At 45.8% G+C, this 26,891-nt stretch overlaps 1 protein-coding gene across 1 annotated transcript in view; it reads right to left on the bottom strand.

Moving 5' to 3' along the window:
• The window catches only part of SLC6A11 (solute carrier family 6 member 11), a 129,113-nt gene that overhangs the window by 94,875 nt on the left and 7,347 nt on the right, over positions 1–26,891 (bottom strand). The window contains exon 5 of the mRNA XM_004738533.3: positions 6,408–6,540. Within this exon, the coding sequence (XP_004738590.1) occupies positions 6,408–6,540 (133 nt within the window). The remainder of the gene's footprint in view (positions 1–6,407; positions 6,541–26,891) is intronic.

Genomic DNA, 26,891 nt, shown 5'->3' with positions numbered 1-26,891 from the left:
GGTGACAGCAGCTCCACATGTGGCGAACACAGTGTAACACATAAAGATACTGAAACACGATGTTGTACACCTGCAACTAATAGAACACTGTGTGTCAACTATACTCAACTAAGCCAATTTTTAAAAAGGTGAATGGATAAACTGTGGCACACCCAGACAATGGAATATTATTTGGTACTAAAAAGAAAGCTATCAAAAGACATGGAGGAACCTTAAATGCACATTACTAAGTGAAGGAAGCCAATCTGAGAAGACCACATACTGTATGGTTCCAATGATTTGACATTCTGGAAAAGCAGAAGCTACAGAGATGGTCAAAAGATGAAGGGTTGCCAGGGGTTGCGTGCAGGGGAGACGGAAAGGGGGAGCACAAAGAATTTTAGGGCAATACTGTATTATACTCTAAGGGTGGATACCTGTCATTATACATTCATCCAAATGTCCAGAATGTACACCAACAAGAGTGAGGCATTTGGAAACTATGGACTTTGCGTGATGATGAGGCATCTGTAGTTTCATCAGTTACAGCAAATGCCCAAATCTGGTGGGGGATTTTGATCTCGGGGCGGTTACACATGTGTAGGGGCAGGGGATATATGGGAAGTCTCTGTACCTCTTGTTCTGTTTTGCTGTAAAGCTAGAGCTGCTCTAAAAAATAAAAGTCTTGGGATGCCTGGGTGGCTCAGTCGGTTAAGCGGCTGTCTTCAGCTCAGGTCATGATCCTACCATCCTGGAATGGAGTCCCACATCGGGCTCCTTGCTCTGCAGGGAGCCTGCATCTCCCTCTGCCTGCCACTCTGCCTGTCTGTACTCTCTCTATCTCTCTGACAAATAAATAAATAAAATCTTTTTAAAAATTTTAAAAAGAGAGGGAAAAAAATAAAGTCTTTAAAAAACAAACTACAAAAACGAAGGACACAGAAAAATCACAAAGATGTCTCCAAGTTGTGGTCACTTGATTTCAATTATCCAGAGTAAAACTGTTCATCATCCAGAGGCTGACAAGGTACAAATAGCCTGGAAGTTTCCTCCTAAAGAAAGCAAGTATCTGGGGTGCCTGGGTGGCTCAGTGGGTTAAAGCCTCTGCCTTCAGCTCAGGTCATGATCTCAGGGGGCTGGGATCGAGCCCTGCATCGGGCTCTCTGCTTGGTGGGGAGCCTGCTTCCCCCCTCTCTCTGCCTGCCTCTCTGCCTACTTGTGATCTCTCTGTCTGAAAAATAAATAAAATCTTAAAAAAAAAAAGAAAAGAAAGCAAGCAAGTATCTTAGGATCCTGCATCTTTGCAAAATTTAATAAATAATTGAGAAAGGTTTTTACTTATTTTTTTAATCCAGATTTCTAGCATTTCCACTAGTGTCTAAAGAGATAAAAAGATCACTGTGCAGAACTAAAACCATAGCTGTTGGACTGGGGTGGGTGAAATAAACAGCTTTCTGAGTACCTACCATGTGCGGAGAACTATAATCAACGTGTTCACACTGAGCCTGCATAAGGTCTCCAGCGGGGGGCATGAGAACAGAGGAGGCTCAGGCTTAGGGAAGGCAGACAGACTTGGGCTTGAATCCCAGCACCACTCCTTCCAAACAGGGTGGTCTTAGGCAAACCGTGCAACCTCTGTGGGCCTTTACTGCCTTATTTATAAAATAGGGTTTGAAATTAAAAACCAACATGTCTCCCAGCTTGGACAAGCTACACTCTAATATTCCAGAGCCAATTCTCAGCCATCAGAACCCCAACATTTGTAGGTTCTGATTCTCCAACTGTCCTATTGTGAATGCTAGCACTAATACACTGAATTGCAGTTGCTTATCTGTCTGTGCCTGCCCTGCTAGGCTGCACACTCTATAGGGACAAGATGGCTCACCATCCCCTCTACAGCATCCCAGTACCTTGTGGGGAGCGCCCAGGTGCAGGGAGAATTCATTCATTCCACAAATGCTTATTAAGAACAGGATGTGGCACCTTGCTACATTCTGAAGCTGGAACACAGTATCTCCAAACTAGAGCAGCTTTTTCTGAAAGGTTGCTCACTCTGACCCTGGGGAGATACCAAATGCTGGATTCTGTGACATCAGAGGACTGTAAAGCACTTGAATGTGGTGTGGAAGAGGACAGCCCCAAAGGACATCTGCAGAGACTATCAGTGGTGGGGCAGGGTTGGGGGATGCTAATGCCAGAGCAGACTCGGGAGCCCACGTGCTGCCTGTTGAGCTGCGGGAGTGGGGCTGGGCCTTCACCTGGGACCCTGTCACAGATTCATCTGTGATCTACTCATTTGTGAACTGATCCCAAATCTCCTCTTAGTCACCTGCTAACAGGCCAGGACTGCAATGTCTGCCTCTAGGAGCAGGGGTCAAGTTTGCTGAATCTTAAGCTAAAGCTGGGGTTATTGTTTTTCCCTTAGATAAAAGAGGGGACCAGGAAACTTTTCTCAAGTTAGTGAAATTTTAGAATTTCTGCTGAGGTCTGAGTATGGGAAGTGGGCTGGAACTCAGCCATGTCCTGGAGAAGAGCAGAAAAACAGGGTTCTCCTTCCTTGGACAGCCTCATGAAAGCGGCTCTGGCCAGGGCCCCACAAGCAAGAGACAGGGGTGGCAGCTGCCCACTCAGGGAGACTCAGATGACCTGTGTTTATTCTTAGCTGTTTTTGTACAGAACCTAAAAAACCTTTGGACTCTGGGCTTGTGTCCAAGAAGAGGTGCACAATAAACAGTAAGAAAAGAATCACCCCCTCTCTTAAGAAGATACCGTGTGCCGATCAGAGACTCCTGGTCCCCTAAAACTGTCAGAATCTCATCATTTATAAACAGCTGACAAGTTGGGCCACCAGGCTCCAGTTCCTGACCTGACAGTGGTCATTTACTGCATGACCTTGGGTAAGTCGCTTCTGCTCTCTGAGCCTTAGTTTCCTGAGTGATAAAATAAGGGAGGGGATGGACCAGATAATTTCTAAGAAATCAAGCAGCTCTGGAAAACCACATCCCATCCTGGATGCTAACCCTGGTCTTGAGCATAGTATAGGGGGAAGAACCCTTGAAACGAAGCCTTCAGGAAAAATGCTGCATTGGCTCATCTGACTTCAGTATTTCCCTTAAAAGCACCATCTAGATCCACTGGCAACCAACAACCATTAAGCACCCACAGTGTGCTAAGCTAGCTCATTAACTGCCTCATTATAACCAGCCCATAAGAAAACTGTCATTGTCCCTACATCACAGGTGACAGGCAGGACGGTACACTCATCTAAGGCACAGACTATATGGTCACCAAGACGTGGGGTCTGCTTCCTATCCAAGGGTCCTTAAGCAAGCTACTTACTTCCTCCCACAAGCTTCAGTTTCCTCATCTGGAACAGAGATAATGATTGCCCCTGTCTCCTGGGCTTGTTTCATGATCAGAATGGAGTGGGCCTGTGAATCACTCAGTGATGATTATCTGTTACTACCACGAGCACTTCGACTGTTGCCATCATTACCATATCTACTAGAGGCAAGAGCAAGTAGGCTCAGGCAGAATGTATAAAAGGACATCACTCAAAACATCACAACAGCCTAAAATTTGATCAAGTCTAAGGACAGGTAAGATGGAGCAGCTCTGGGTCAGTGTTGCAGTGCAAAGTCTTCAAGTAATTGAGCCCAGGTTCCTGAACCTCTTAGCCTCTGGGTCTCATCTCCAGAGGCTAAGAGGTAATACCTCCCCAGGTTGTGGGGATGTGCTAATGTGGATGAAAAATTCCTGGCAGAGTGTGCAGGGAGCAGAAGGCTGTGGATGAATGTTCTCTCCCATGCCTTCCCATATGCTTCTTTTGAAATCTCCAAGAATGCAGCCTGCTGGTCCTTTCTTAAACCCCAGTCCCTGCATTAGAATTCTCTACACACAAGCTTGATGGCTCAACCAATGGCAAGTGGCCTACTGTGGGACTCAGCTTCTTCCTGAGGGCTGGGTGGAACCAAACTTTGGTAAGGCCCATGTCCTGGGCCCAAGAACTCAAGGCCAAATGTGCACATGGACAACCCAAGCACAGGCATGCACTAACATCTTGTCCAGTGGCCCTCAAACCTCACCACACACAACTGCCACCCAGCCAAGTCCACTGGCCTTGGCATTGACTCCCAGGAAAGTTGTAATCTTGATTGAAGCAATCATGGTATCAACCATGACACCTCCTCCCTTCCCTTTACCATTCACAAGGCCCTCTCACATATGTTAACTGGGAAGGTAAAGGCTGTGTTTTGTTCATCTTTGGATATCCACTGAACAATGCTAGGTATAGATACCCAGAAACTACTTCTCAAATGAATAAACTTTATCTTTATAACAAGATTTTTTAAGATCACCCCATTATTCAGCACTTGCCATAATTGGCAACCACTCCGTGAGAAAAGCCTCATATCAATCCCCATTTTGCATAAGGGGAAACTGAGGCTCAAAGAAGTTAAGTGACATGCTATGGTCACAGCTAGTGAGTGACAGACCTGTGATGTGAATCCTGATTCCACACTTTCAGCCCTCCAAGTCTTCAGCCCTCCAAGTCTTTCTCCTCCTCTTTAGCCACAAGAGGCAGCAAAGAGGGGAACAGGAAAAAAGTGTATATAGTCTAAAGAAGTATATCAATTATGCACAGATTTTTAGATTTGGAAAAATAGAAAAATCCTACTGCTTTTTAAAAATTATGTACAGTTAGTCAGCATATAGTACATCATTAGATTTTGATATAGCGTTCAACGATTCATTAGTTGAATATAACACCCAGTGCTCATCACAACACACACCCTCCTCAAGATCCATCACCCCATTACCCTATCCCCATACCCATCTCCCTTCTGTAACCCTAAGTTTGTTTCCTGGAGCCCAGAGTCTCTTATGGTTTGTCTCCCTCTCTGATTCCTTCCCATTCAGTTTTCCCTCCCCTTCCCCATGGTCTTGCATGCTATCTATTGCTTTCTCCTGATATAAACTAGAGAAAGCAAAGATCAGAAAAATCATCTTGGCCAAAAGGACATGGGTGTCCGTTCTCTTTTCTCTGACACCCCACCCCCCGGGCACATTATGATTCCTTTCTAGTATACCCTCAGCTCCCTTAGAGCTCACAGCATGGGGGCTTGTTGGTATCTGTTTTCTGCTCTCCTAACTTCCCTCCAACAGGTATGTCCACCTGCCAAACACTTACCACTGTGGCAGCTGAGGGAACCATCTTTTGTAAAAGGACCCAGAGTTGTTAAGTTCCCATTTCCTTGGAGGTTTGACCTCCAGCTCCTGACCAAGCTAACAGATTAGAATAAAGGTGATGAGCAAATGCCTGCTGGAAACAGGCAGGCAAGGAGTGACATGGTCAAAGTGACCGAGAAGTGAGTAAAGCTTCATGTCCTCTTTCCCACAAGAAAAAAATAGAACAGCACAAATGAGGACACTAATGGCACTGACATTCAGCCAAAGGGTCAGGGCAATAGGGAATGGTGGGGAGTGTGGCCAAGCAGAGCATCCCTAGAAGGATGTGGCTGCTGCTCAGCTCAGCCAAATGCTGCTGTGTAGGCATGCAGGCCCTAGGTCACCAAACCTTTCAACTTTCCAAAGGATACCAGACTCATATTTACTTTTTCACCATGAACTCTCTGGATTTTTAAATGCTTGCAACTAATTCTTTACTTTCTTTTCTTAAATAAAACACACAAGTGGGCTGGACTTGTCTATGAGCTACCTACAACCTCTGTATTGATCCTTGCAGCACAGATGGCTCTGCTAAAGACATCCCCCTGCTACTCTATGTTTCAAGCCCCCCTGACAGGTAGCTGAGGCCAAGCCTTAGGTTCTGGCCAGTGGTCCATGGTAACCTTCTGACCAGGCCTATTGAGATTGTCTGCCTCCTCCTATTTCTCTTTCCTAAGGAGACAGAGGTCCTGGAGGCTACATGGTATAGATAGCACAGTAACAAGATGGAAGCATCTGCCCTTCCCTCCACAGACTCCAGGTGGGTGAGGTCTCGGGGCCTATCAGTGTAGGCAGCCAGCATTTCTTGCCCTTGCATGTGCCTGGAGCACATGTCTTCATTACAAAATCCCATGGTAGTAGTTTAGCACTTCTTCCAGGGTTCAAAGCACTTTACCTCCCCCTTCCTTGCATGGCTCTCCATAAGACAGAACGGGCTTTGTTATTTCACGGATGAGCAACTTGAGGCTCAGAAGGGAACTGAATAGCCCTGAGGTGTGCTGCAAGTGAGTGGTACCCTGGGATTCTAGCTCTGGGCTCCTGAGTGGACTCTCAGTCCAGTGTTCCTCCTACCACCCCACAGAAGAGTTGCCTTTTGCAATGTGAACTCCCTGGCACTCTACAGTTCACGTGTGATCTCGCACAAGGACAGCTCATATCCTCCCCTGCCCATGGCTGTTGCTTCAAGATGCACCTCTTACCTTCCCTGTGGACTTGGTCCCCTTCCAGATGCAGAAGTAACAGATGGTCCAGGCTGCCAGGAGACACAAGGCCAGCTCCCAGCGGAGGTTCCCAATGTGCTCAATCCCATCTGAGATGGCCAAGACCCGGCGCCTGCAGAGGGGAGTAGGGAGAGTCACGGAGGCTGGAAACCCACCCTGACCAACCCCCAGCAAAGCTAGTGCTATAGAGGGGCAGGGATGGGCCACCCACTCATTCACCTGCCCTTTACTATTTGCTGAGCACTTCCTCTGAGCCAAACCCAGGGCTGGGTATGGGGACCCCAGAGAAGAACAAGACCTAGCCTTCTGTCTTCATGGATTCACTCATGGGGAAAAAGACAGGCCAGTTAGTAGATGGTTTATGGTAAGTGGGGCAAGGAGAGGAAGTTGTAGGGGCTCTGGAGAGACCAGGAAGCATCTAGCCTATCTCAAGGTTGCCAGGAGACTGTAGCACTGTCCATACACATTCCAGGTCCCTCCCTCAGCACAAGCATTATACATCCCTGGCCTGCTGAACTAAAGAGTGAACACTGAACTTGCTTTGGCCAGTGGCACCTGTGTCACTTCCAGGGCCAGGTGGTGCAGTTCCCCTCTTTCCCTTTTCCCTACTGTTGCTGTCATGACAGGGTATGTATCAAGATGAAGCTTCTAGAGGCTTAAGTTCCTGAGTGACTTCATGAGGCCCTTCTGCTACCCCTTGTCCAAGATGTGGTGTGATCAAGAAAGCAACATTGTTGCTTTAAGCTACTGAGATCTTTGGAGGTGTTTGTTATCGTGGCAAAACCCAACCAATCCTGACCGATACACAGGGGGTCAGGGAAAGTGTTCTGGAAGAAGTGATATTTGAGCTAACCTTTGAAGGATGATGGGATTTAGTCAGGAGAGAGAGGGAGTTAAGGTTGTTTTAGATCGAGGTATTAGCCAGAACACAGAGCATGGGATACCTGGGGAATGCTGGAGCATGGGGATCAGAAGGGAAATGCAGAAAAGGTAAACAGAGGAGTATCCCTGGGAGCCCTGAATAACATGCTGAGAGATGGGCTATCCACAGGAGGGGGAGGACCCCTGGCTACACTGAGCCAGTGCCTCCTGCCCCAGTCTTCCTTCAGAACCATCAATTCTTCAGGGTTGACACAGGCCTGGCTCCCAGAGCCCACGCCTGGGGTTTGTGTTTCTTTAAAGTCAAACTTGCCACGCTCCATATTGTGTAGAACCATGGCACCAAAACAAACCCCCTCCAAACTCACTCCACGAACCCCATTCTGGCTGCCAAACCACCCCCGCTGGACCACGCCGGTTGCCTCAGCGCTCTGGGAACGTCCTTTGAGCAAGCAGCTCCCATCCCACCAAGCATGAAAGCCTCCCTCAGTGTCTGTCTCCCTGGGAATCTGCTCAGGGCCCGATTCTGCATTAATTATCCAATGACACCAATTAGCCCTGGTCTACAGGCTCCCTCCAGCCCCAGTCCCTGCTGGAGAAATCCGGCAGTCCCCCAAACAAAACTGGGCTGTGTGCAGCTGTGGACCCACCTGAAAGGAAACCAGCTTTCAGACCTATAGCCAGAAGTGGGAAAATCCACTTAAATACACATTTATTGAGCACCTACTATGTACCAGGCACGACTAATACTACAGATAAAAAGGTAAGTGTGTATAAGTTTTGCCCTCTACTAGTATGTTAGACCAAAAAAAAAAATCCAAGTTATTTAAGGAAGGAGACAGCCACATAGCTACAATAGGTTGTTTTTTGCTTTTTCAAGGTTTATTTATTTTAGAGAGAGAGCAGTAGCAGGAGGAGCAGAAGGAGAGAAAGAGAGAATCTCAAGCAGGCTCTGTGCTCAGCTCACTCTCACGACCCTGAGGTCATGACTTGAGCAGAAACCAAGTCTGAGGCTTAATGGACTGAGCCACCCAGGCGCCCCAGCAACAGTTTTTTGTGTTTTATTTCATTTCTTATGTCTTAGTAGTTTCTGGCTTTAATTCTTTTAAGACCTACAGGCCATTAAATAAAACCTTCAAGAATATCTATTATCATGACAGAGTAGTGGGCCAAAGAGCACAGCCTTTGTGGAACACTTACTAAAAATACAAAAATTCCTGCACCTCATCCCAGACCCACGGAGTCTGAATCTTTTCTGTACAGCTCCCTGGCAGCTGCATTTTACCACATTTCCCCAAGGACTGCTTATGCATGATAAGGCTTCTACACTACAGAAGTAGAGTTCCCTGGCAATGAAGGAATGACCTACAAATTCCACCTGAATAGTATTTTTGAAGCGGATCTGGGGACGGTATCCTGTATCCTTCGAGAAGCTACTGAAGGGCTTGACTTTCTCCCCACCAAATACTGTGATGTACCCACTCACTCCCAAAATTCTGCAAGGAAACCTCATGGTGTTCATCAAGTACCTTGTTTCTAGATTAAGAGTCTCCTAGGCGACATATATCTACCACCTTGCCCACTGCCCCCAACAGCAACCCAAATGCCCAGCAGCTGGTGAATGAGAAGGGTGAAGCCCACACAGGAGAGAAAGTAGGCCAGTGCAGATGGTGTGCTCTTCCCAGTCCACCCCAGGCTCTGAATTTTTCATTAAAGAAACACTTACATGAGGTCCCTAGCTAGCAGGGGGGCACAAACACACATGCCTTCTTATTGATGCGGTTGTTTTCTGAACTGGAATTTGAAAACTGGAAATGGTACAGGGGTAGAGGGGCAGCAGAGGAGGCAGATCAGCCAGGAGGGAGCTGGCTCAGGTCCCCTCTCTTCCACATTTTGGATGCTGCAAACTTTTGAGTCATGCAGCCTGCCTTGACGCCCTCTCGCTTAATTGAACAATCTAATTCCCAGAATGGGAAGCAGATTACTAAAAGCTACGCAGGATGAATTGCTCTTTTGTTCCACCAGACGCTATTTGAAAACATCCCCAAATGATTTCTTTAGGTTTTACCATAGCTGACTCTAGCTAGCAATGGACCTTGGGTTTCTAAAGATAGGGGGGTCGGGGGCTAGGTTCTCAGCCTGCAGGCCTGTGGGTTGTTTTGAAACCCACAAGGGCAGCCTTTGAGAGCCAGGGGCTGGGGCACTCAACTCCGGAGACTTGGAGAAGGCACAGCTCTTCCTGGGAAAAAGCTTTCTTAATGACCCTCCCCCATGAAGAGCTGGGACAGGAGAAAGGTCTGAATAAGGAAGAGTTTGCTGCCAACACCCTGGCAAAAAAAAAGGACCAAGGAACAGACCTCCCGACACTGTCCAGGGAGCGGGAAATGGTGAAGACTAGACAGAACTCTTTGGAGACCTTTACTCGAGTTATACTGAACAACTACTATGAGCCAGGAAGGGAAGCAGATCCTTCCTGAGGCATCTTTTTCAGGCCCTAAGTGTAGAGTATTTCTGGAGATTGCTATCCAGAGACTAAAATCTCAGAGCTTGGAAGTATGAGGCCTCTGCTTCTCCACCCCTGTGCATATATAGAGATGGACTGGGTTCAAATTGAGCTCTGCTCCTTACCAGCTGTGTGCCTTGGGATAAGGGATATCACTTCTCTGAGTCTCAGCTTCTTCATCCATAACATGGGAATGACAATACTTCCCTTTGATAGGTTTTCAACCATCATCTAACCCTCCCCACAATCCTTGAGGTTAAGTACAATCACCATCATTTCAAAGTCATACCAGGAGCAAGCAAAAGCCCTGGGATTTGAATCTAGGGCTCCTGGCTCCAAAGGCCACACCTTCAGGCTCAATGCTAGCTCCTAGATTCCCCCCGTACACTTACCCTGTAAAATGACGGCCTTCCTCTCTTCTTCATAAATTAAAGCTGTTGGTAAATGCATGCCCCAAAGCTATATTACATGTCTTTGCATATGACATAAAGGTAGTACATATGTCCTTCATACATTTATTAATTTATTCAAGTAGCACTTATCAAGGTGTCCTTAGTGTGTCCGTGTTACAGCTGGGATTCTGTAAAGAGCTCATGTTCTAAAGGGGAAAGCAGACAAGAAAACAGAACTGGGCATGGAGAGGGTCAGGATGGAGAAAAGCAGGGACCCTCACTGGGGATCTGGCCAAAAATAGGATGTGGAGATGTGACTGAGCCAGGGGGTCCTGGAGGGTAGGAAGAGAATTAGCAAAGAAGTGGCAGAGAGAGCATTGGGGCAGAACGGCCACCAGGTGCAAAAGTCTGGAAGGAAGGCTTGGTGAGGTCAGTAAAGGGCATAGTATGTTGGGTCAGTGTACCAGAAGCTAGGATGATAGGTAGGGGTGAGAACAAGGCTGGAGTGTGAACAAGGGCTAGACTATGAGCCTTGCTAAGGAGCTAGGGTTTCGTCCTGAGGGCAACAGAAGCCTAGTAGAATCTTAAAACTCTTTGGCTGCAGTGGGAAGAATGGACAGTAATGGTAGAATGGGGCAGGGCTCCCTTAGTTTAGTCACTAAAGGGGGAGGGTCTGGACCAAGGTAGGGGAATGGTCCTGGAAGGAATAAGTGACTTGAAAAGTGCACAGGTACAAAGTGACTGCCAGCGGGCAGCAGGTAGCAGGGAAGAGGGAGGTCTCCGCTGACTTGGTTGGATGTGGGGTCATTAGTTGAGCAGGAATGGAGGTTGAGCAGGTAGGAGGAGGTGGTGGTAAAGAATCGATCTTTTAGACAAGATGATTCTGAGGATTGTGAACACCCAGGAAGCTGCAGTGCCCAGAGGCAATGGCTCTGGCTGTAAAGCTCTGAAAAGAGCTGCAGGGATGAGATTGAGACCTGAACTCAGGGTGTGCTGGGAGAGCATGAGGCTGCCTGGGGAGAGCTGGAGGAGGGAGAGGACCTGCCATGGAGCTCCCAGAACCCCAGCATTCACAGCACAGAAAGAGGAAGGGAGGAGTCCTTGCAGCAGGCAGGCAGAAAGGCAGGGGAGCAACAGGAAAAGGGGGTATCCCTGGAGGCAGAGGGCATTCCAGAAGGGGAAGCAGCCCATCTGCCACGTGCTGGTGGGCAGTCTGGTGAGAGGGAGAGTGTTGCGGGATTTGCAACCAGAAGGTGTGGTTGAGGCAAGGCGAGAGGGTCCTTGTGGGGCAGACTTCAGGCTGCTGTGGGCGGGGAGCAGGACAGACTTCAGGCTGCTCTGGGTGTGGAGCAGATACACGATGGGACCCTGGTGAGGTAGCTCTTTGAGGAAGTTGGGCTCTTGTGGATCAGAGGCTGTGGTAGCTAAAAAGGTCCCACAGAGTACAAAAGCTGTTTTGCTATGCCAGTTTTGTTCTCAGGTTGGTGCAAGTGGGGTAGTTAATGGGTAAGGGAGGATGGGGTCAAACACAGGATGGGATAGGGTGTAAGGGAGAAGGGGGCGGGCTAAAAGAAAGAACATGCTGGTAGAGATGTTACCATTTGCTATAGGAACAGGAAGGAAAGAATTGGGGAAACCATGAGGCCAGTTTGAAAACAAACCATCCTTATTAAGAGACTGTCAGGAGAAGACTGGGAAGGAGCTGGCAGTGGAGGGGACAATGGCAGATGCCACTAACAGACCTACATTCAGTGCTTCCTGTGAGGAAGGGCTGAGGATTATTAGACCCATTTTATATATGGGGAAACTGAGGCCAAATGAGGTAAAGCACCTTGCCCAGATTAGGACTTGAAATCAGCTTCTTCTGGAGCCCATCCTGCATCCCCCAACTGCTGTCTTCAGAAAGGGACCTAGGGAGAGAAGGCATCTCACTCAAGGGCCCTCCTCCAACTTTCAGGGTCCTAGGGAAATTGCTGGAATCCTAAATCTAGTCCTCAGGCATCACTCCCTTCTCAGTGTCTCATACTCAGACAGACTGGGTCCAGTGAGAAGGAAAGAGCCTCACACCTGGGGCTTCCCTAGCTTCCAGAGCCAGGAATGGTCTGAATCAGGAGAGCAGAGAGGGAGCAGGCAGCCAGGTCCCCCTCCCCCACCCCCAAAGAGCCTGGGAGTGACTGTGTGGGAACAGCTCCCAGCACGGCTGGTCAGTCGGGGAGGCCTCATCTTAATGTCCAGCACGGAGCCGGAGCCGGCAAACACATCACCTTTCTTTAACCTGCCACAGAGGAAGCGCTGCCAGGGACGCAGAGACCACCCTAAAAACTGGCACTGAGGGGCCTGGCTATAAATAGCCTTGCTGGTCTTCCCTTCTGGTCTCCCCAAGCAACAAACAAAAAAGGGCCCATCACCAAAACAAATGTGCTTTCCCTGCCCCCTCCAGAACTTCTCTGCCTCCAGGGTTCTGCTGTCACTTCTCTGGGAAGAAAGAAGAGCAGCCCCCAGCTCTTCCTGCATATGGGGCTCACTCCACTAGCCCCTAGCAGGAGTCCTAAAACCCCCTGGAGCCTCAGGGCAAGGAACCCCCTTATCAAGAAAATGAGGCCTCCTTAGCATGCAACCTTTGAGCAGGTGCAAACTCTATGCTATGCTGAGTACCCTGAGGACTAAAGCCACAAGGAAGAGGAAAGCAGGGCATTCTGCCCTCAGAGAGCTCACTACCCAGGGGATGTAAAAGCTTGGCTTTCCCTCATGTTTACTCCCAAGGGGAATGCAACCGCTATTCCCATTTCACATATGAGAAAACTATGGCTTATGCAAATTTGCATGCCCAAGAAGGCTGAGGCAGAACCTGAAGCCACATTTGTTCAACTTTAGAGGCAGAGCTTGGACCCACTGTCTGGTCATGGGGAAGATAGGCCAGAACCTTGTCATTCAGGGAATACAACTAGGGACCCAAGTTGGCCTGAGAAATCCCTGTAGGTGAAGCAGAAGTCCTCACCAGCCCCCAAACACACTCTGACTTCTCTACTTTATACCATTCATTCCTGCTGTTCCCTCTGCCAGGAATGTCATTCTCAATTCTCCCAAGCTATAAAAACTCCACAGGTCCTTTAAGCACCTGCTCAAATAATACAAAACTTCACTAAGTGCTTTCTTCACCCTTAGGGTCAGTCCCTCCTTTCATTTAAAGGTTAAGCAAGCACCTAACTTGCACCAGGCACTCCTAGGTAAGGGGCAACAAATTTTTTCTCTAAAGGGCCAGATAATAAATATTTTAGGCTCTGCAAGCTATAAGGTCACTGTCCTAACTATGCAACTCGATTCTTGCAGTGTGAAAGCAGCCACACACAATTTATAAATGAATGAGTATGGCTGTCTTCCAATAAAACTTTTTTTTCACAAAAACAAACAGCAAATGAGTTTTGGTCAGTAGTCTCCAGACCCCTGTCCTAGGCTAATGCTTTCCAAAGAACACTAATCCCTCAATCACTCCAAGTTCTCAGGTCACACCAGGCCCTCACTGGAGAAAATGATGTACACTGTAGCCCTCCTTTGAGAGTCTCAATGATCATAAGAATATTAAAGGCTCTGAGAATTCCTGCAATAAAGACACCTTCACAGTTCTCATTCACCCAATGTTTCCCAAGTTTACTCAGAAGTGTTCCCTATTAGAGTGCAAATTAAAACCACAATGAGATAGTATTTCACACCCATTAGGGTACAGCTGCTAGGATGGCAGTAATCAAGAAAACAATAACAAGTGTCCTCCAGGATGTGCAGAAATGGAACATCATATATTTATTTCTGGTAGGAATGCAAAATGGCTTAGCCACACTGAAAAATGGTTTGGCAATTTCCTAAGAAGCTCAACATAAGGGGCGCCTGGGTGGCTCAGTGGATTAAGCCTCTGCCTTCAGCTCAGGCATGATCTCAGGGTCCTGGGATCAGCCCCGCATTGGACTCTCTGCTCAGCAGGGAGTCTGCTTCCCCCGCCCCCTCTGCCTACTTCTGATCTCAGTCTCTCAAATAAATAAATAAATAAAATCTTTAAAAAAAAAGAAAGAAAGAAAGAAAGAAACTCAACATAGAACTCAGAGATTTCACCCCTAGGTTACTCATAATAGCCAAAAACTGAAAGCCACCTAAGTATCTATCAACTGATAGATAAACAAAATGTGGGATATCCATAAAATGGAATGTTATTCAACCACAAAGAGGGATGAAATAGTGATCCATGTCAGAACATGGATGAATCTTGAAAACATTATGCTAAGTGAAGGAAGTCAGTGACCACAGGACCCACACTGAATGGCCCATCTATATGCAAAGTCCTAACTAGGCAAACCCAGAGAGAGGTGGAGGAGTGGTGGCCTGAAGACAGAGGTGGGAGGAGAGATGAATTGCAAATGGGTACCAAAGCCCTGAAGAGGGTCCTGGAAATGTTCTCAACCAGTATTGTGAGGATCTCATAACGGACAGTTACTCAAAATCACCAACTTGCACACCTACAGGGGGAGCAGTGTATGGCATGTAAACAAGATGTCAGTTACTAAGAAGTTAGGAAGGAAGTGTCCCCTGCCACCATTCTGCCTTTCCAAAGTATTACTTGCTAGCATGACACAGAACATGCGCTAGAAGAACACTCTGGTACTCTTGTGTCTGTGAGCTTGTTTTGCTCCTACTGTTCAGAGGAAACGGAGGCTCCCTGTCATTACTGACCTCCCCTTGGATCACAGACTGCAAGTTGCAGAGCCTGAACTTGCACCCCAGCCTCCTGTGCTGCAACTGCTGGCGGGTGAGACCCACGGAAGTAGAAGGTGGTGAAAAGAGGAGAGTGAGTATAGAAGAAGGGACTGTTAAAGCATTGAAACTCGGGGAAGGCTCCCAACACTTGTACTTCATGGAGAGATGTAAAACAGAGGTACTGCTGGTCAGGAGGCGAAGGGCAGAAGGGACAAACTGAGCAGCAGAGGGGCTGCCACAGTTTTTGGAAACCCACTGGTTCTTAACAGAGTCCATCCTCACACGGGTCACACGGATCCCCCGCAGTAGAGAGGACCTTGCCACCCATGGCTGGGGTCCCAGGACCCTCCAATTCCTGAGCCTTTCTCCTCCTCGCCAGGACTCTGCCTAGCCCTAACCTGCTGCCCAGGCCTTTCCAGCCCCATCCCATGGGTTCCCACAGTACCCCACCTCTGCATCATCAGCCACCAAAAGCTCTGATGGAGTCTGACCATCTTTGCTAGCCCTGGCCCCTCTGAGATGTTCTATGTCAAGGTTGGCAAGGAGTCACTGCCTGCCATGGAGGGACTGCAAGCAGGAAAGGCACACATGCCATCAGGAAAAGTCCTTGGTGACTAAGGAGATCCAGAGTAGGGAGTGGGGACCTGCTCCCACCTCCGGTGTCTCCCTCCAGGAGATCTCCATCCTTTGAATGTCACCTTATCCTTGGTGGGGGGGTGGCAGGTAGGCTGGATGCAGGAGTGAGAGGCACTCCACTGGCCAGTTACATACTACCCATGCCCGTCATTTCACATGGACTGCACCCTGAGGCCTGGGACAGGTACACCCATTTCACCAATAAGGGAATAGAGGTTTCAGATCACGTGCCCGGGGCCCCACCAGTAAGTGGGAGGGACATGTCCTCCAGTTCTGGTGCTTCTTCCCCATCCTGGATGTCTTCCAGGAGAAGTGTAGGGCAGACAAGAGGGTGTGCGTCTAGACTAGACATAATGCACTAAGATTTGATAACAGTCCTTAACTTATGCGTTATTCTGTGCCTATAGTCATTTATGAACGCCCATGCCACCAGCTGCAGGGCCATACGCTGGAGGCCTGCATCAATTTACATCTGTCATCATAGCACATCCGAGTCTACCAGGGTCACACACAATACCTGGCTCAGCTGGAAACCACAATATTCTTTTAAAATCAAGGTTCAAGCCTTTTCCTAAAGGAACCTCTTGAAATCCAACAAAGAACCCCGAAGATCATTTTATTTTGTTTTGGCTGGGCTCCAGAGCTTTCTCTTCATTCATTCCCCTGTTAGTTTCTCCCTTCCTACATCAATTATATCTCCCCATCTGCTAAAAACTATTCCTTCAAGAGCATCAGTCCACCAGCCTACAGAGAGAATTCTGCCACGTGATAGAACAGGCAGTTGCTGGCATATCAGACATGGGCAGGAGGAGCACGGAGGGGTGAAGTGACGCAGGGAGGACTGGAGAGATCTGCTCTCAGCCCGGGACTGCCTCTGGCTTGCCGAGAGAGGCAGTTTGGACCAGACCCTAACCTCTCGCTGCCTCAGAATCCCCTCTGTAGGAGGAGGACCCCCACAGTGATGCCACACCATTTATCCGGGGGATGGGTGGATTAAATTGAAATAGCATGGCGAGAGGGCATGCTTGGGGCGGCGCACACAGCCAGTGCTTTCCTTCCCTTGCTGTACTCAACAAGACATAAAAGGAACCTCAGACAAAGCTCTTCTGGCTCTGTAAACTGCAACTTCCCATTATTTAGTGTAAGACATTTTCTGTGAAAACAAATACACTCCTGCCTGATTTTATATACAAATACCTTTACTCCACCAATCAACAAAAGATCATAGGAGCAGATCAAGCTCTTCAGCACTTACTAAGCCCAAATACTACCGCTCCCATTCTGCAGGCAACGAAAATGAATTGCAGAGAGATTTAAGTAATGAACACAAGGCTAATAAATGCAAGCAAAAGGATTCAGATTCTTGCTGTTTGGACCCAAAGCCCAGGTCTCTGCATCCCCATACTGCATCACTGTTATTTTTAAAGAGCATTTCTGTAATTCTGTATATGAGCCAGGGCTCTATCCTCTGCTCTGCTCACAGTGCTGTGTTTAGACTGCATCAGCAGCAGAGCTACAAACTGGTCCTTCTCGAGGCAGGAGCTCTCTGCAAGCTGGCACCCCAGTGCTGACAACTGAGGGCAAATAGCTCACAGCTGGGGTGAGCCCCCCCCACCCCCGCACTTGGGCCTCCATTTCTAGCAGTGGGGGAGAGCTGCCTGCTGTTCCTTGAATGGGACACCTGGGTCTTGCTTCAGGGGTGGTTACCACGGTGGATCTGATGGAAACAAGGGAGTCCCAACAGTGGCCTTTGGCAAGTAATCCCTCTGAGTTTCAGCAATGTGGAAATGGAAACCCTCTTGCGTGTGCTCTTTTCCCTTCTTTTACTTAAACAGACTTTCTATATTTTCTGCCAAAAAAACAAAAAAGAAACAAAACAAAACAAAACAAAACACAAACTACTTTTGCAATAAGGAAATCCCAGTGTTCACTGGAGAACCCACTTCTGTAAAAGAGAGTTGACCTTTATTAATAGATCTAAATTCCTGAACCTGGGAACTGATTTCCTTCAATAGACATGGCAAAAAGAAAAGTAAAAATGTTCCTAAATATATAGGGAAATATTGGCAGGAAGAGATTCTGAATTGTTAATAGTTGTTTCTTGGGGGGAGGGGCCAGGAGGAACATACTACAGCAGACTCTAAATTCTTACATTAAATCCTAATCCCCAAATTGATGGTATTAGCATATGGGGTCTTTGTTAAGTGATTAGGTCATGAGGGTAGAGTCCTAATAATGTGACTAGTACCCTTATAAAAGAATTCCAGAGAGTTCCCTTACCCCCCTACTAGGTGAGGACACAGTGAGAAGACAGCCGTCTATGAACCAGGAAATACGTTTTCACAACACACCAAATCTATCAGCACCTTGACTGTGGACTTCTAGCCTCCAGAACTGTGAGACATAAATTGTTGCCAGTCTGTGGTATTTTTGCTATAGCAGCCTGAACCTGTGAAAACACATATTTAATATGTGATACACAAAAGTATCACATTTATGTAGCTGTTGTGTTTGAATCACTTACCACACTCACTACTTTACAATCAGTGAAATGTTAAATAATTACAATAAAGAGGACACAAAATGCCAGTTCGGGTTTGCTTTGGTGCATCTCCTGAGGGCGGGGAAGAGCTGCCCAGGCCAGCTCCTTTGCACTGAGGTTGGTGTGGCAAAACCTTGTACATCTCAAGGGGACTTCCTCCCTGCTCTCCTTAATTCAGGGCCCCTCGTGTCTCCCTGGCAGTGAGGATTGAGCAGCAGGAATTAAGGAATTCCTCAGTCCATTGGGGGAAGGACCTGTAAGGAGAGACAGCTGCTCCCTCTGATGCACACTCCAGAGCAGGGCCCTCTGGAAAAACCAGGGCTGCCTGGGGGCAGTGGGAGCTGAGAGTTTTGAGCTCTGGTATACGAGGTGGACAATCCCTCAGTTTCTCCAAGATGATGTTTAACGGAAAAATGGATATTTTTTTTTTCTTCTACCAATCTGCTGGGCCAATATAAAATTAAATGAGACAATGTTAACAAAAATGACTTGTAAGATAGATAAATAATGACTAGTAAGGTGAAACCAAAGTTGTAATTGGGATTAGTCACTCAGGAGAGATCATTGTAATAAATTACAGTGTATTCAGTAACTCCTCAAGCTTCTTTTTTTGAATTATGAAATAATCATCCTTTTGTTTTTAATTTTTTTTTAATTCAAATAGTACAAAAAAGTATAAAGCAAAAAATAAATCTCTTTCAACATCCTTGCTTGACCTCCATCCCACTCCTGGGTGAAAATCATGGTTAACAGCTTCCTGTGGATCCTTCCAGAAAAAAATTTATGGGAAGAAGGTATATACATATATTTTTATAATTATGGTATTATATACAACTTTCTACACTGTGCTTTTTCTAATTAATTTTACCTTAGAGGTCTTTCCTGTATCAATACATTTTCTGCTCATTCCTTTTTAGCAGTTCTTGCAAAAATACCATAATTTATCTAATCAGTATCATAGTTAAGAACCTTTTACATGTGTCCCTTTTTTTTTTTAAATGATCACAAACGCTGTTGCTGTTGGCCTGCTGTTCATAACTAGCATGGTCACCCCAGTGGAATAAAGTTCCAGAAGTGGGATTTTGGGGACAAAGCAAATGCACTGAGGGTTACTGCTAGGATGGCTTCCACTCCTATGTAAAAGCTGGGAGAGTCCAGGTAAATTTAGAGCCTCCCATTTGCCCTCATCAGAAAAAGCCCACCAAGGATATGTGCAGGTAGTAGGCATCTTAGTGCCAGTGGGTAGGTGGGAGGCATTAACGGATCAGAAGGGCAAGTTCTCTTACTCTCCCAGGGCATGGTATGGCCAAGCAGAATTACCTTCATCCCCATAAGACTTATTTCTACCCATCTTTCCTGATAGGTAAGGGCACCATCCCCCCCCCCAACTCCTGCCCTCTCTCCATGCAGAAACTTCAGTTTCATGTGCCTAGACCAGGAAAGTGCTCCCATGACCCCTGCCTCCCGCCTCCTGCATCCACCTGGCAGCATGGGTGATCTGTCTTACTCCCAGATCCCACCCTGTTATCACACAGATATGGCCTTTGGAGGCATTCCACGGGATGATTTCAAACCCTTTATTTTTTTTAAGATTTTATTTATTTATTTGACAGACAGAGATAACAAGCAGGCAGAGAGGCAGGCAGAGAGAGAGAGAGAGGAGGAAGCAGGCTCCCTGCAGAGCAGAGAGCCCGATGTGGGGTTTGATCCCAGGACCCTGGAATCATGACCTGAGCCGAAGGCAGAGGCTTTACCCACGGAGCCACCCAGGTGCCCCTCAAACCCTTTAGAAAGGCACCATAGTCCTTCACACTTGGCTCCAGTCTCCCTGGCTGCCTGCTCTTCCCCGAAGACCTCCAACACACTCCCACTGCAGGGTCACGGCTCCTGCTACTCCTTTGACTCGAAGGCTCATCCCCAATATCCACCAGGCTGCCTGCCTCCCTTCTCTCAGGTGCCTGCTCCAAGAGGCCTTCCCTGATCCTGTGACACTCATGCTCCCCGCTTGCTTATTCTCCAGCAGACCAATCCTAACTGAACCTAATACTTTCCGCCTACCTTGTTGTCTGTGACATCTACTCCACCAGGCATGTCTTTGGTTTTGTTCCTGCTGTATTCCAGAACCCACAATGATACCCGACATACAGTAGGTACTCAGTAAAGACTTGGGACTGACTACATGTTCTGGCCCTGCCTACTTCCTCAGCAAAGCCCCCACCATTCCCCAGTATCCACAGGCATGGACACTACTAGGTAAAGTCTATAAGCCTCAACATACTGCTTCAGGTCATTGGGTTCTTGCCTGTGCTATTTTCTCCACCAGGCATGCTCCTCACTCACTCCACTGGCAAACACATAAACTTCTATTCTCCCTGCAAAACCCTACTAAGCCTCATCAGCTCTATGAAACCTCCCCAAAGCCCAGGCATCCAGGCTTCCTCATCTTAGCTCAACGCAACCATCCTACAAATATTTGTTGCTTTATATTTCAAAAAAAATTATTTTATCTCATTATTATATGTTTACTTTCCAGGTTCCTCCACTAAGCTATGTGCTTCTTCAGGACAGATAGCATTCTGGAGATCTTCTAGTTACTGATAAGGTGCCCAGCACCCAGTAGATTCTCCGAAAGTGTCAAAAGAACAATCAAGTAAAGTAAATGCACTGGGAGCTGTTCAGGTCCACTCTGAGGGGTAAACAGACCAGGCTGAAGAAACTTCTCTAAGAATCCTGAAAAGAATCCACATAGGCTTTCAAAGAGCTGAATGATAGCTTCCTTGTAAAAATTAGCTACCACATACTGAGTACTCACCACATGGAAAGCACATAGGCCTCATCTCATCTAATGCTCCTGGCCACCCTGAGAGTTAGGTCCTATTACCATCTCATTTTCAGGGAAGCAGATGGAGACTCAGGAGGGTAGCTGCCTTGGGTTGAATGCTGTGCTAGTGGAGGAAGTGAGGACTTAAACTGGGTTCTAGAACTTGCTGGCTGAAGTCTACACTGTGTACACAAAGGGGGTAATACATTGGGATTGGGATTCTCCAAACCAGCAGAAGTAGACAGTGCCACCCGATGTTGGGTTCTGACTTAGGGAAAGGGTCTGGGAGGCACTTCTGGCCCTTCAGTAGGAGACACAAAGGCTCTTTCAGACATACAAGCCAACTCTGCACAAGGATCTGCCATGAATCCATACCTGCAGAGGTAGGGGCAAAACAGGCCATGGAGCCTCAGTACCAGGAGCTAACTCAGGCACCCCATTTACAACCCATGAAAATTCTCCTTTAATCCTCACAGTGATCCAGAGAAACTGGCAAGGCAGGGAACAGGACTAATCCCCATCTCACAAACAAGAACATCAATCACAAATATTCTCTTTCTGCATTCAACCCTTTCCAAAGGGCCTAAGCTATCCTGGGGTCAATATAGGTGAGGACTCATTCAATCATCATCTCAGGCTTGCAGATGGGCTTTATCATGATCACCTGCCTCCAAGGGGTTAAGAAACATCCATTCATTCATTTATTCCCTCCTCCACTCATCCATCTCAGCCAATATTTATTAAGTATCTAGAACGTGCTGGCCGAACAATAGGGAACAAACAAGGCCAGTTCTTGCTGGCATGGGGCTTATATTCTAATGGAGGGAGGGAGAAAATACACAAATAAACAAAGACAAGGGAATTTCAGTAAGTACTGTGTAGACAAAATAACAGAAATGTGGTTGAGAGAAGCTAAGTGCTGATATAGGTGGGATGGTCGGAGAGGGCATCCCAAATGACATCTGCATTAAGATGTAAGGATGAGAAGGAGCCAGACACCCAAGGAACAGGTGAGGACTCTTCTAAACAAAAGGAACAACAAAAGCCTGTGACTGAGCATGGGACAAATACATACAAAGGACAGAAAGAAGGCCGGTGCAGAGGAGGGCAATGGTAAGGGGAACGAGTCTGAGAGAGAGGCAGGGCTGGGCGCTAGGTCCACAGAAAGAATCAGGGTTTCGCTCCAGCTCCTCTGCCTCCCAGAATTTGTATCCAAAGAAAATCAAGTGGCCAAAATGATTTAGAAATAATTTAAAAAACTCATCCAGTGAAGATAAACCAGGACGATAAGACCTCATCCTCCTGAATAAAGATATAGAACTGAAAACTCTTAGAGCTTAATTTAGGCCCAGCACACAGTATGTGTTCAACAAATGCTAGTTGAATGGACACCGTGCAAAAGTGATTTCAACTGCATACACAGCAAACATGGACTTGCTGAAAACCTGCAGACCAATAGGATTCAAGGCCTTAAGTGAAGAAAGACCAAAGCCCACCAGATATCATGATGCTAGTTACATGCTTGACAGTACTTGATCCCACCAGAGGACATGCACTTAACATTTAGAACTACAAACATATTTAGATAAATGCTCAGATACCAGATGTATAATAAGTTATTAAGAAAACCAGGATGGCCTAATTTTGAAATCTGACATCAGAAAGACAAATGGCCCCTGCCCCCTAGACCTCCTGCCTGAGCAAGAACCCAAGACTGACCCAGGGCCAGAACTGTTCTCACTGCCTGAACCAACAATTTATATACTGAAAAAGGAAATGAACCTTTAAGATGGGGTGGAGAGGATCAGGTTGGGCCAGGCGTCCAAGGTCAAGGTGAAGCCATGGGCAGTCATGGACAGGAAAGTAACAAATATCTTGTTACTGATTTTATGATAGTTTAGGGGCTTGTCTCCCCTCTGCTTCTAGAGCACTAGAACTGTATCCCATGCTTCTGCCTCCCCCAAATGTGCAATAGTCCTTCCTATGTGCATGCACCAGGAGCTCAGACATTTGTGGAATGAGTGAACAGGCAGGCAGCTGAGGGTCTATTTTTATCAAGCGGTGTGGTCCTGAATGAGGTCCCTGGAGTTAGAGTCAGCGAGGAAGGGCAATAGGATCACATGTGAGACCTGAACCAAGGGGAGGCATCTGTGTGCCGGCCACACAGGGAAACAGCAAAAAGAACCAAAGAAGAAATGCTTCTGAGGAAACTTGATCCAATACTTCAAGAGCTGTCACACTCGCAAGGAATTAGGCATGCTCTATCCAAAGCCCCAGAAGTCAACTGTCAGCTGAATTTAAGGAAGAATTCTTTCCCAGCGAAGTATGTGTTTTGTGGACTGCTAGCACGCCGGGAGTGGGGGCGCAGTACGGGAAGGAAGGGAAAGATTCCAAATGATTCCACAGGAAAATATGTTGAGGAATTTGAGTTAATCAAAGATAACAGATGTTCTTGCTGAGGAGCACAGCTTTTGGCCCTTCTCAAATTTATGTGGCCCCAACAGCTTTCCATAGGATGTTATGAATATCTCACAGAGTCTCTGTTCTAAGCTCATCTGTGAGAAAAGATGAATTAGAGCTGACAAAAGCATCTTATGAAAAGCGGAGTGTCACACCAGTTTTTAAGTACTTTTAGGACATAAAATTCAACACTGCACATATAGTACAGATGCAGTCTAGGAGAAAACTAGAACCACTGGTTTATTCTCTCATAAAAAAGTCCAGATAGACTTTCATCTGGAATGGCCAAGTGAAAAGCCAAAAGGTCCAGTTACACATGAGTATGTAAATTAGCTGTCTCCTCCCACCACTTGGTGATAGGGATATTACAAAGTAGGTGATAGGGATATTACAAAGAGATCCTGGAAGTAATCAGTGTTGTTGGGTGAGCAACTTAGTGACAGGATGAGTTCTTGCCAGATCCCACTCTGACTCTTCATGCAGAAAATACTGCCTGCCTGTCTTGCTCCCATTCATCTATCCATTCTGTAAATATTCACTGGGGGGAGGGGGGTCTTCCATAGATCAGCAGTAGTAAGTAAAGCCAAATAAGGTGTTGCTTTAGGATTACCTTTTGGGGAATACAGACAATAAACAAATCCATTGCACAAAAAATGATTTAATTAAGGTTTTCTATATATATTACAAAGGAAATAAATGGTGCAAAACAATGGTAAGTTACACAGAGATCTTGTCTAGTGTGGGGTTTCAGGATGGGTTCTCTGAGGAAGCATAGAGACCCTGTTTTACAGATCCTCAAATGTGCAGGTCAAAAATAAGTCTCTGTGACATTACTCTGGGAAATCATGGCCCTAGAGGGCTGGGAAAGGCCACACATGCCTACCCACCACAGTAGCCTCCTCTCTAGCACACATCTTATTATGCTATATTTGGGACAATGACTCAGTAGGTCTGGGGAGGACTAGAGAATCTGCATGTCTAACCCAGTGATTCTCGTGCTGTTAGTCTGCAAACATTTAAGTAATACTACTGTATTGGGCATTTTGAAAAACCTAAATAAATGGAGAGCTATACCATGTTCATGGATAGAGAGGCTCAATCACAAAGATGTCAATTTTCTTCAAATTAACTTATAAATTCAATATACTTCCAACCAAAATCCCCATGGAGTGTTTTTTTTTTTTCTTTATTATTGTTTAACCTGAAAGCTGAATCTAAGATTAATTTGGAGGGCAATTTTGGAAAAGAACAAACTGAGAGACTTGACTTACTATCTCCAGGCTTACAATTAAAGTACAGGTGAGGTATTAACATAAAATTAGCCAAAGAGAAAATGTAACAGAATAGAACAGAAAGCCCCAAACAGACCTGTACTTTTAGGAGAACTATATATGCAAGACAGCATTACAAATCAATAGGGAAAAGAAATACTACTGAAGAAACTGATAATTTATATTTTTAAAAAAAAACAAAACCCTGAACTCCTACATCACATCATATGCAAAAATAAAATTCAAAGTAGGTTATATCCCTCAATATGAAAACATAAAACATTTAAAACTCTTGGAAGGAAATACAGAAGATTTTTACAACTTTGGGGTAGGGAAATACATTTTAAATAAGATACCGATTATGCAAACCAAAAAGAAGAGACTGGCAAATTTGACTTCAATAACGTTGAAACTCCTGTATGCGATAAACAAATAAGAAAAGCCACACAGTAAGAAAAGCTATTTGCAGCATACTTATATTCAGAATGTATCAAGATACTAATATCTAGAATGTATCAAGAATTCCTACCCATGAGAAAAGACAATCCAAGGAGAAAAAGATATGAGCAAGAAGGTCACAGATGAGAAACCCAAACAGAGGAAAAAACACGAAAGTAATTAGAGGAATGTAAATTTAAAATACTAAGATTCAAAACTTAAAAAAAAAAAAAAAAAAATCAACCAGACCAAGTGCTTCTAGAATATAGAACAGCAGAATTTTCATACACTATTGTTTAGAAAGTAAACCAGAATGATCCTTTCAGAAAGCAATTTGACATTATCTGATAAAACCCATGATGCATGCACCCTACTACTAGCAATTCCACTACTAGGTATACCGCCTAGAAACCTCCATTCACACAAACAAGGAAGCATGGAAAAGACATTTATTGTGTGCGTAGTAACAGTGGGAAACAGGAGAAAGTCTAAATCCCCATCAAGAGGAGCTGGCTAAACACAATGTAGTCTTTTTATACATTGAAATACTACATGGCAGAAAAAAATTAATGAACCAAACCTATATGTATCAGCATGGGAACATCTTAAAACCAATACTGAGCAAAGAAACAAAGTTGTGAGAGAATATAAATAATGTACACCATCAATATGAAATTTTTAAATATGCAAGAAAGGTCTAGGCACTATTTGGGAGATGAATATATAACATATAATTTTATACAAACTTACATGGTTACTTATTAAAATGTATAATTATATATTAATATATCATGTGTATATACATATGTGTGTGAGATACACACACACACACACACACACACACACATCATTTGTAAACTTGAGAATGCTCAGTCTAAATTCAGCATCGTGACCGCTAAAGAGGGAAGGAGATAAATGGTATCTGGGGAGAGAATTAAAATCACTCATAAAACCACTGGCCCTCTACACTACTTATAATAAGCATTAGGGATTAAGGTAAGGGATGTTCTTGAATAAAACCATATTTTTTTCAGATTGAAAGCCTCCAAAAGCATTTAGCCCAACCTCTGACTCAGAGAGGAAGCGTCTCTTCAGTACCTGGAACAAGGGATCCTCCTACCTCTACTCAGAAGATGCTAAGTCAGAGCCACTATGTCCTGTTATGCATGTTGGTAATGCACAATTCTGGAGCACACATTTCACTATATAAATAATGCCCTCTAGGGTTGTGCAGTGAACAGCTTCTATAACCATTTGTGGCAGCCCTATAACCACCAGGTCATAAACCCTTCTGGAAGGCTGATGAAGAAAAATGACCATCCACACAATTACTGCTTATAATGTGGGTAGATTCAAACACCTCCCCAACAATGATTAGAGGTCCTCCACTAGCTGAACACTTTCAGAAATGGGTGATCACAAGCTTCAGAAGTACTTGCAGATAGTGCTGTGAAACTAAGCTCTTGCTTTAAGCACATTTGAAACCAGCCTCTTTATAACCTCTATCCATCAATGCTGATCTGCTTCCCTTGAGCAGGACATCTCAGCTACTGAAAGAAAATGAATCCCCCCTGTCCCCCACCCAGACTTCTGCTTTCCAGACTATAGTTTTGACTTAGGTTACTACAAACACGCTGTCTCCTCTTTCGTTAAAAATGCCTCTTTTTTAACTATCATTTTACGAGTGTTTCTTACCCTAATAAGCAACCAGGCATGCTGACAGGTCATCAAAGAACAAAAAAATCGTTTCTCTCAGCTGCTTCTTTGGGAAACCTCTA

The sequence above is a fragment of the Mustela putorius genome, unplaced genomic scaffold, assembly GCF_011764305.1.
Source record: "Mustela putorius furo isolate JIRA1106 unplaced genomic scaffold, ASM1176430v1.1 tig00003850_pilon_pilon_pilon, whole genome shotgun sequence".
Lineage (NCBI taxonomy): Eukaryota > Metazoa > Chordata > Mammalia > Carnivora > Mustelidae > Mustela > Mustela putorius.
The sequence above is the reverse complement of the archived record's forward strand: the minus strand, read 5'-3'. Positions and strand labels throughout refer to the sequence as shown.